Here is a 10,543-nt window from a genome sequence, read left to right as displayed (position 1 = left end):
CCCGGGAACAGATGTTGAGGACGCCGGCCTTGACGCACCTGTTGTGTTCACGGCTCTTCAAGACGAAGAAAGCCTCAACCTTGTAGCGACACATGATTCATTTTTTCCATTTTTGCTGTTTTGTTTCCTTTTTTCCTTTGGTTTTTTGTTTATTCATTTCATTTTCTTTTTTGCTTTTTTCTATTTTATTTTATTTTTTCATTTCTTCTCTTTCTTGTGTATTATAGAGAAAAGTTCACAGTGTATTACAAAAATGTTCATCGTTAGTACAAAGTTGCACTTATTTTGGGACGGAGGGAGTACAAAATAGTTCACCGTGCATTGTAAAGATGTTCATCATATATTAAGAAAATGTTCAACGTATATTCCAAAAATGTTCAGTGCACATTAAAAAATTGGTAGCGTATATTAAAAAAAAGTTCACTATATTTAAAAAATGTTCATCATATATTAAAAAAAGTTCAGCATGCACCATAAAAATGTTCATCGTATATTAAAAAATTCAACGTATATTACAAAAATGTTCAATGTTTATTTATAAAAGTATGAAATAAAAAGCGACCAAAACACCAGTTCACTACAGTGAACCCTCATACAGTGGCAGGCCGCTACAGTGAACCAGGTGCTGCAGTGTTGTTGGGAGGTAGCTCAGTGGTTTCCCACTTAAAAAAGAAAGCTCAGTGGTTTCCCCTTCGCTGCGTCCAAAATGGCCCGGTCCAGTTGGTTCCCGCTCTGTGCGAAGGGTCGTCAATTTGTCGCCCGCAGGCGTCGTATAGGAGCTCTCGATCTAGCCCGTTATCCGTGCTGCTCTGTTCGGCTGTTCCCATCGAGATCGAGCCATCCTCCCTCCACTCCGGCGGTTCCACGATTGGCGTGGCCGCCCCGGCGCCGGCCCCCATCCTCCCTCCTCCACGACTTCCCCGGCCCCGGTGGCCCTTGCCCCCCAGTCCTCGTTCCCCATAAGGCCGTCCTCACTCTCTCACGGCCCGCGGCCGCGCTTGACTCCAAACTCGGCGACCTCCGAGCACGAGCAGTCTCGCCGTCATTGTCCTCTGCCGCCGGCGAGCTCCGGTCGGTGACGTCCTAATGGCCTGACCTCGAACGGTAAACGCCGCATCGAGCTCAACTGCTGGAGGTACTAACTAGTGTGATTGTAGAAATTACAAGTACACTCCTACAGTGCCAAGTTCAGTACTACTTCAATTCAGTCTTCAGAGCTAGTGGAGTATTTTCTGCAATGAGTCTAATGAAGGATAAATGGATAAATACTATAGGTGATCAACTCATACACTATAGCTTGGTGACACTTATTGAGCAAGTGAAGATGATGTAGGAGTAGTTGATGCTTTTTTTTTTTGAATTAGTTTGAATTGCTTACCACATATGTCACGTGGAGAGTAGTTGATGCTTTTAGGGCAATGCAAAAGCGGAATGTAGTGTAATGTTGAAATTTTGTACTCATGTTACCTTTTATTCTTGTAAGGCTATTTCATCTTGCCAACCAATCGTGTTGTTACATTTGCAAATTTTAAACATACTCCCTTTGTAAAGAAATATAAGAGCGTTCTAATAGTGAGACTTGACTAAGCTATTTATATGACTCTTTCGGTCAATTTTGTATTATGTGTGTGATGTCAGTAAAAAAAAATGGAGGTGGCACACCCTGACCCTGTAACTTGCTCTTGGCTCTGCTTCTGCTGCGACGAGTTGTTCTGAAATGGGAATTGTTGAGACTTGAGACACAGACTCTTGGTATTAGTTGCAAAGCCATGTTGTTTAAAATGGTTTGAACATTCTGTCCCTTTTTGTTTTGCAGAATTTGAAGTACAACTTTCTGCTTCTTTATTTTGCGCTCTTGATCACTTGGGATCTGCGGTGCCTGCACGGACTTGCATTTAAGACCTAAAATTTGATGAGAAGAAGATTGGCAGAACATTTATCTTACATTCCCAGATCTCTTTCCTTGATACAACTCAAGGAAATGTCCTCATTTTCTGCTGGTCATGGACGCCGGCCAAAGAAGAAGCTTTATCACCGTGAGCCTGGCCTCGACAAGGCCATGGACCTCCAAAAGAAGCCCGCTCTCCTCCTTCGTCTCCGTGAGCTCATCTTGGCCCAAAAGAAAGGATCACTACTTGTACGTGACCTTGAAAAGGAGGTTGGCTTTGTCCAAAAATGGAACTTTGTTTCACTTATCGAGCGCCACCCCAATATCTTCCATGTCTCTGGTGGAAGTACATCGCGTGAGCCCATTGCTGTCACACTTACTGAGAAGGCCAGAAATATTTCTGGTGAAGAGATCCAAGCACAGGAGCTAATGGAACCCATCTTGGTAAGAAATCTGAGGAAGCTGTTAATGATGTCGATGGACTGCCAAATCCCTTTAGAGAAGATTGAGCTCATCCAACCTGAATTGGGTTTACCAAAGAACTTCAAGGACAAGTTGATTCCTAGTTACCCTGACTTTTTTTCAATCCGTGATGTGCGAGGCTTGGACCATCTGTGTTTGGAGAGTTGGGATTCTTCACTAGCAGTCACAGCACGAGAAGAAAAATTGAATTTTGATGGTTTCCAAATGGATTATAGAGGGGTTGCTAAAGATGGGAATATACTGGGTCCTTTTGCTTTCAAGTTAAAGTATCCAGCAGGATTTAGGCCCAACCGCAAGTACCTTGAGGAGGTAGTCAGGTGGCAGAAGATGGCATTTCCTTCACCTTATTTGAATGCTAGGAGAGTGGAGCCTGCAACTCCACAGGCTCGAAAGCGATCTGTTGCTGTTCTACATGAGATCTTAAGCTTGACAATGCAGAAACGACTGACATCTGATAAGCTAGAAGTCTTCCATAATGAGTACAGGCTGCCATGCAAGCTACTTCTTTGCTTAGTAAAAAATCATGGTATCTTCTACATCACTAACAAGGGAGCAAGAAGTACCGTCTTCCTCAAGGAGGCCTACGATGATACTAACCTCATTGAGAAGTGTCCTCTTCTGAAATTCCATGATCAGTTTTCATCTTTAATTGGCCGATCATGCTCCGACTTAAATACTCCACTGGCAGTATAGCTTGAGTGTTATTGATTTACATGAGAAGCGAAACCATGGTGCGTCTGGCTGGTGCTTAGTTGATTGCTTGATGTTCACATGAGCCCACTTGCACACAACAAACTATGTAATTCCTCTGTACAACGGATGTGTCTTGCGCCTTATCAGCTGTTAAAGATAAAACTGTAAACACCAACATCCCATCTTTAAATATGAAGCACCCCAGGAATCAAGTTGCAGATCAGCTGATGAGACATCCATGTTTGTACGGAGGTCACAAGTTCAGTTGGAATGTAGGGGTTGAGAGGATTAAGTGCATGATTGGTTTGATACCAAAATTTGGCATGCCAAGATTTCTAGTGATTGGTTTGTTTCTTGCCAAGCTCACAAAAACTTGCCAAATTTTGACAACTTTTGATTTACCAAATGTTGGCATCAAATCAATCAGCCTCTAACTCCAGTTGTGCAGCTTATAATGCCGAAAAAAGAAGTTGCAGTATCAATTCCGCTTTGTACTAAGATATGTAATGTTGAGTTGCTTCTCCTAATTGGATGGATTTCTACCTTTGGCTCATAAACAATAGTCAGGCACTCATTTATCTGAAACTCTATTATTCACTCAGTCTCATGTGACTCTGCTTGCAGCAGGATATTTGTTACTGTTCTGTAACTTCTTTAGAGAGTTCTGCAACATAAATGTGTTACTCACACAATCATACCACTAGATGCTCTTGGTTTACCGGATGTTTTAAATGCATCACCAGTATTGGTAACAGTTTTAGCACAATAACAAGCTGCATCTCATCAGTACTTATTTGGTTGTTTCTGTATCCCTTAACATGCAGAAAGCACCTGTAAATGCTCCAGATGCTGTCTCTAGCACATTGATTGTTCTGCTAATTTCTGAATTTGTTGACAATGCTTATCTACGTTCACTGTATGCGATTGTGTCCTCATGCTTATGTCGCTAGTGACTTCAAGTTATCTGCATTGGACTTTGATGGTATCAGACCACTTATTTATGTATTTAGGTGGCCTATTTCTGAATAAGCAGCAGGATATCCCTAGAGGTTGTTTGAGATGCCTAAGGGTCAGAAATGACTTCACATGTAATTGCACATCTTCAATATTTCACTTACTTAAGATCTAGTTGATCGGTTTTGAATTGGCACAAATATTATAATAGACATCCGGAGTCATAGACTAGCTGCTGGTAGATAGTATCCTTCATTTTGGTGACATGAGGACAACATAACTCACTGACATTTGTACTAACTTGATATCTTCCTATATTATTTGTTTTAGTATTAACTTTATAAACATAATGGTTATTTGGATAGCTGTCTTGATTTTTATCTCAGTAATATGAAATACTGCAGTGTTTAACTCGCATGCTTATTATCTTTTCAAACAATTGTGAGTCATCTTAGATATAGATAGTAGTAACATGTACACACAACTTTCGTTCCCACATTCAACTATTCATGCTGCATCGCCACATTCATCGTGTGCCCATCGGGACACTGAAAGAAAGAATGAATATCAGGCCTATTTTCTTGCTTCAGAAGAAAATAAAAGTCTTGGTAAGGTTTATACTGTGATAGCTCATGATTACACCCTATGTCTGTGCGTTTTGACGGTCACCACACTTCTTTGCTACAGATTGCCCCATTTCTGTTAAGCAAGACTAATGCGCATGGGCTATAGTCCTCACCCCACGCATCTTTGTAATCTACAGTGGCAATTGTTCAGCGGATGGAACTCACAAAGGGTCAACTAAGTGAAGATGGCCTACCGATCACTACAGGATCTTTATCCAGCAGGAACAGGTATGTGACAAGCTGACATGATTTTTTTGTCTTTTGTTAATATCTCATTACAAATATTGCAATTCAGCAATAAGGGCCAGTCAGGCTTTGTAACATGGGTTTGATTGATGTTGACAGATTATTCTGTAGCAAGTCTCCGGTACTGATATTGTTTTTGTGTAATTTGGCTTTGTGTCAGAATCAATACGCTGTGCACCAGTCAAGTATAGAGAAAATACAATGGAGTGCTTTGATGGATTGATTAAGGGCTGTGCAATGTCATCCTCCGAAAGCCTGTAGGTTACGTGATTGTGTTGGCCCTGAATAATGACTGACCAAATCAGGGAAACATGGCTTACTGTTGATCTTGGACCTTGATTCTACTCTAGGCATACAAAGCTGTATCAGTTTGTTATGCCAATCAATGCAATACCTGCAACAGGCTATTCATGGGCAGGTTTAAATCCCTTTCAGACTATCTTGAGTATGTTCTGATATTCCTGCATTGAAGTGGTTGTCAACATAGAATGATGTCTTAGTGGGAGATGCATATGTTAACTGCAACGCTAAAAATAGCTCTCAGTGGGATCATATGCTAAGTAAAGAAGGACCGACACAATTATGCATGGTGTGGACACATGGAGCCAAGTGCGATGAGGCCAACTAACTGGCTGCTGCTCAATTATAACCCCTGAAAGTTAAGAGCATGAACAGGAGCAGTGATTGGGACCAGATTCTGCAGACACTAGCCTATGATATATGGTCATGAGCCTGATCAGATGCACCGAGAACTAGATTTGGATGGCTGATAGCCTAGGATGGAGACTGGAGGCTCACCCTTTCCTGATCCTGTTTGTTTTTCTTCTCCTGGTAAGGGTAAGCATTTCTCTCTCCTTCTGCAGTAGCCTTCCAAACGATCTGAACCTTTGCATTAGCCTGTCTTAATACCTTTTGGCTCTACTATTATTGGCCACCAACAGCACATGCTTTCTTTGCCCTTAGCTTGGGTCACCTTCAGCCTCTATGGACCCATCTGGGTTTCCGGTTGATGCGTCTTTCTTGTATACCACACCAGTCTTTGCTTGCCTGTCCCTGCCCCTGAGTAGCATTGCCTGCTCCATAAACAACTTGTGTGTGTGGGTAGGGCGTGCCATTTTTTAAGTGCACTGCTTCAGGAACTGGCTTGCTTTGCCTGTATGGTTTTGCTATCTTTTTTTCCGGACCCTGCCTTGACTTTAGGAAGCTTCCACTATCTTTACTTGTGCTTTGATTCTCATACCAGTTACCGCTAGATTTCGACCTAAATCTTATATTATCTGCCGAATTAGTTAAGTAAAGAGTTCCAGTTTTTTGCAGCTTGATTTCTGATGAATGTCTCTGTTGATTCTTGCTTGCATTGAGAAGGTTCTCTGAATTGTGTTGTTCGATGTCTCTTTGCTCGTCTGGTCGAACGTCACAATTAGAGTGGCCAGTCAATACCACCACCCCTGTTTCCATCATCATCTATCTGCCTGGTGTGGTGTCTATCCATTAGGAGTCCGACAAAGCACCCCATTTACGTCGTGAAACAATCTCTTTCGATCGCTTGAATGAACAAATCGGCGCCTAGCAAGCAAAGAAAAGAATCCTGATTTGAACACCAGAACCAGCTCGGCCATCTCCGTCGCTCTGGACAGATATACCGAAAAAGGATTTCGCCCCGCTTTATAAATAAAGCAACCACCAAGCATTCAACAAGGTATCACCCAGCACACACACACACACAACGCCACCGCAACAAGGTCCAACACAAACAACACAAAGCCTGCTGTGGGCACTCAACAAGCCCAAACACCACATAGGTGGCACACCCAACACACGGCGGCGGCGTCAAAGACGTAGAATAGCTAATCTGGCTCAGGTGGTGGAGGGGGAAGCTGCGGAGCCATACGGAGAGCCATCGCGCGAAGCTGGGTGATGATGGAGGTGATGGCGTCTCTCTCCCTGGGGCGGCTAAGCGGCCGCCAAAGCTGCAAGTAACCAGACCATTTGAACAAAGCATCAGTAGCGCGCCGAAGAGGAATACGTTGAATCACAAGTTTATTCCTAATAGTCCACAGCGTCCAGGCAAGCACGCCGATGGTCAGCCAAGTAATGTGGCGGGACGGCGGTGGCAGTGCCTGGAGTTCGGCGAAAAGGTCGGGGAAGTTCTTCTGGTCCCATCTGCCCCCAACCGTCTCGCGGAAACAGCTCCAGAGGAACTGCGCGGACAGGCAGGTGAAGAAAATATGGTTCGAATCCTCTTCCGGTCCGCAGAGTGGGCAGCGTCCGTCGCCGGGGCCGTTGCGCTTCAGGACTTCCACCCCAGATGGAAGGCGGCCACGAGTCCATTGCCATAGGAATATCCTAATTTTCAAAGGGAGCCGGATCTCCCAGATGACGGTAAGCGCCGCAGGACCCGGAGTGGGGGCTATCGCCTTGTAGAGCGACGTGGTGGAGAAAAGCCCAGATGGCTCTAGACGCCATCGAGTGCGGTCCTCACCATTCACAAGCATAGGTTCGTGAAGCGCAATGCATGCGATCAGGTCATCCCAAGCCGCAGTCTCTGCCGGGCCGAACTGACGCCGGAATGCGAGACGCCCTAAGTCAATAAGGGCCGTCGCCACCGATATGCGCGGGTCTACCGCGATGGAGAACAGGTCCGGAAAACGAGCCGCAAAGGGGGCATCTCCAACCCAGCGATCAAACCAAAACAGCGTGGCAGTACCAGATCCAACCGTAATCGAGGATCCAATGCGCAGGACCGGAAGCAGCTGTATGATAGATTGCCAGAACTGGGAGCCACCTGACCGCTGGCAAAAGGCGAGGGGTTGGCCTCGTAGGTATTTCCGCTGAATGATGCGGAGCCACAGGCCACCCTCGCCGTTCGTAATCCGCCAAAGCCATCGAGTTAGGAGGGCAATGTTCATCCGCTTGGAGCACATTATCCCAAGCCCGCCCTGATCACGCGGTTTACAAATTTCAGACCATCGTACCATGTGGTATTTCTGCTTGTCTCCCTCACCAGCCCAGTAGAAGCGACCCTGAACCCTGGCAATCTCATGGTGCAGAGTCTCAGGCAGGCTGTAAAAGCTCATTATGAATAGGAGCAGGCTGGATAGGGACGAGTTGATCAGCACCGTTCGGGCGGCTTTGGAAAGCCACCTCCCTGCCATGGCTCCACGCGGTGCTGGAGCTTGCCAACCGTGGGCCGAAGCTCGGCCACCGTGAGCCTCGAGTCACTAATGGGTATCCCCAGATAGGCTGTGGGGAAACTCCCGAGCGGGTAATTGAGCCGGCCCGCGATACTCCGACGCTCGGCGTCGGAGTATCCCAGAACCATCACCGAGCTCTTATCGAAGTTAATCTTGAGGCCAGACATCTGCTGGAAGCAGAGCAAGAGGAACTTCAGGTTCAAGATGTCGCTCGCCGAACCTTCCACCATGATAATGGTGTCGTCCGCATATTGTAGGAGGGACACGCCGGTTCCTCCTACTAAGTGTGGGACTATGCCTTTGATGTGGCCTGCAGCTTTTGCTTTGTCTAAGATGGCTGCCAGGGCATCGACCACCACGTTGAATAGGAACGGAGAGAATGGATCGCCCTGGCGTACCCCACAAAAGGTGGGGAAGAACGGGCCAATCTCGCCGTTAATATTCACTGCGGTTCTGCCTGAGCACACCATCTGCATCACCCGGGTCACCCATCTCTCGTCAAAGCCCTTACGGAGCAGGCATTCACGCAGGAAGTGCCAGCTAACCGTGTCGTAGGCCTTGTGGAAATCTAGTTTCAGGAAGACTGCCTTGAGGTGCTTGGAGTGCACCTCGTGTAAGGCTTCGTGAAACACTAGGACTCCGTCCAGGATATACCGGCCCTGGATGAAGGCCGACTGATCCGGGTGGATGATTCGGTCCGCAATAGGGGCCACCCTATTGGCGTACCCCTTCGCGAGGATGCGAAAGATGACATTGATCACCGTGATTGGGCGGAATTGGCGGATGTCCGAGGAACCCGTAACTTTGGGGATCAGCGTGATTATTCCAAAGTTGAGACGGGTGAGATCAATGGCCCCAACATAGAATTCTTCAAATAGGGCATTCCCAGAAAGTTTGAAAGAACTTTACTGGAAGGCCATCGGGGCCGGGGGCCGAGGATGAGTTCATGCCCTTAATGGCCGCCCATACTTCAGCTTCAGAGAACGGTGCCGTAAGAGCAATGTTATCCTCCTCTGAAACACAGTATCGGGGCGGCCAAATATCATGGGCAAGCGCTAATCCTCCCCGAGGGGAGGCAGAGAATAGGTCTCTGTAGAAGCCATCAACATGGGCCCGGATGGCCTCCAGCTGTTGAAGCAGGGTATCACCATCCCAGAGCAGGGGGATGGTGTTGCGGCGGCGGCGGCCATTCGCGATTGCCTGGAAGTAGGCTGTATTAGCGTCCCCCTTGAGGACCCAATTCTGCGTACCTCGGAGGCGCCAGAATGCCTCCTCGTCCGTGTAGATGACCGAGAGTTGGTCTTCCAAGTCGTATCTAAGCATCCATTCCTCGGCCGAGAGGCCCGCGGCATCTGCCTGGAGGTCAAGAGCCTGGATGCCTTCAAGGAGAGTCCGCTTCCGCTCTCGAATGTCGCGACCTAAGTTAGCACGCCACCCTTTCATGAATTGGCGCGACCGTTTGGCACAGAAATGCCAGGAGTCGACGGCCGAGAAGGAGCGGTGGGGCGCCTCACGAGCCTCACGCCACCTAGCGGCAACCGCAGCCGCGAACCCGGGCTGGTTCAGCCAGAACGTCTCGAAGCGAAAGCGGGGGGGCTGGGGAGGTCGCTCGTTCTCCGAGGAGAGAAGTAAAGGAACATGGTCAGAGCCGATCCTAGTAATCGCGCGTAGCGACGCGAGAGGGCACCGCAAGTCCCATTCCGGGGAGACAAAGACCCGGTCGAGGACCGACCTGGTCGGGTTGGCCTGGCGGTTAGTCCAGGTGAACCTGGCGCCGACCCTATCTAGTTCACGGAGGCCCATGTCTGCGATGCAATCATTAAACATTTGCATCCGGGGAAAGTTGACCAAGTTATTGCTTTTATCGTCTTCAGACCGAATGAGGTTAAAGTCTCCACCCAGCACAACCGGGAGCTGGGCGGCCAAGACTTTCGTTTGGATCTCAGCGAGGAAGGTCTCTGAGCGGCTATGGTCAGCCGGTCCGTAGACGGCAATGACCTCCCATTTGAAGTTGAGGGCACGCTCAAAGATCTCCATGCTGACGAAGAACTCCCCACGGTCCATGCTACCGACCTCGAAGGTGGCATCCTTGTAAAAGAAGCCCACCCGAGCGGCCGGCGCTCCCACTAGAAGGGAGCCAGTGCCAAGCAAATAAGTCGGAACTCAAATGTTCGAGTTCCGACAGAGAAAACTCCGTACGCATCGTTTCTTGGATGGCCACAATGTCTATTCGCTCGTTTCTCATGTACTCGATGAGTTGGCGGCGACGGCCGTCTTGGCCGAAGCCGCGGATGTTCCAGAATAGGGTTCGCATCACGAGACCATTGGGGGGCTGCTTGACCCCAAGACTCGGGATGCGCTTTGCACGCGGAGGGCAGCGGTGCGTGACCGAGTGTGGCCCCGGACCTCAGTCGGAACAATCGCTGCCCGGGGACCTCGCGGGGCCACTGTGGAGGGGA

The 10,543-nt window shown here is 47.8% G+C and overlaps 1 protein-coding gene across 1 annotated transcript; it reads left to right on the top strand.

Moving 5' to 3' along the window:
- The first annotated feature begins 688 nt into the window (after window positions 1–688).
- LOC125528769 (protein WHAT'S THIS FACTOR 1 homolog, chloroplastic-like) lies at window positions 689–3,606 on the top strand. The gene is made up of 2 exons (XM_048693207.1): window positions 689–1,135; window positions 1,817–3,606. Exon 2 carries the CDS (start codon window positions 1,913–1,915, stop codon window positions 3,062–3,064), a length of 1,152 nt encoding a protein of 383 aa, XP_048549164.1. The 5' UTR covers window positions 689–1,135; window positions 1,817–1,912; the 3' UTR covers window positions 3,065–3,606.
- The last annotated feature ends 6,937 nt before the right edge of the window (window positions 3,607–10,543 follow it).

Source organism: Triticum urartu, unplaced genomic scaffold (genome assembly GCF_003073215.2).
Source record: "Triticum urartu cultivar G1812 unplaced genomic scaffold, Tu2.1 TuUngrouped_contig_5095, whole genome shotgun sequence".
Classification (NCBI taxonomy): Eukaryota; Viridiplantae; Streptophyta; class Magnoliopsida; order Poales; family Poaceae; genus Triticum; species Triticum urartu.
The sequence above is the reverse complement of the archived record's forward strand: the minus strand, read 5'-3'. Positions and strand labels throughout refer to the sequence as shown.

Excerpts from the sequence above, each read along its gene's own strand:
- LOC125528769 (XM_048693207.1), top strand. The coding sequence starts at position 1,913 with ATGAGAAGAAGATTGGCAGAACATTTATCTTACATTCCCAGATCTCTT.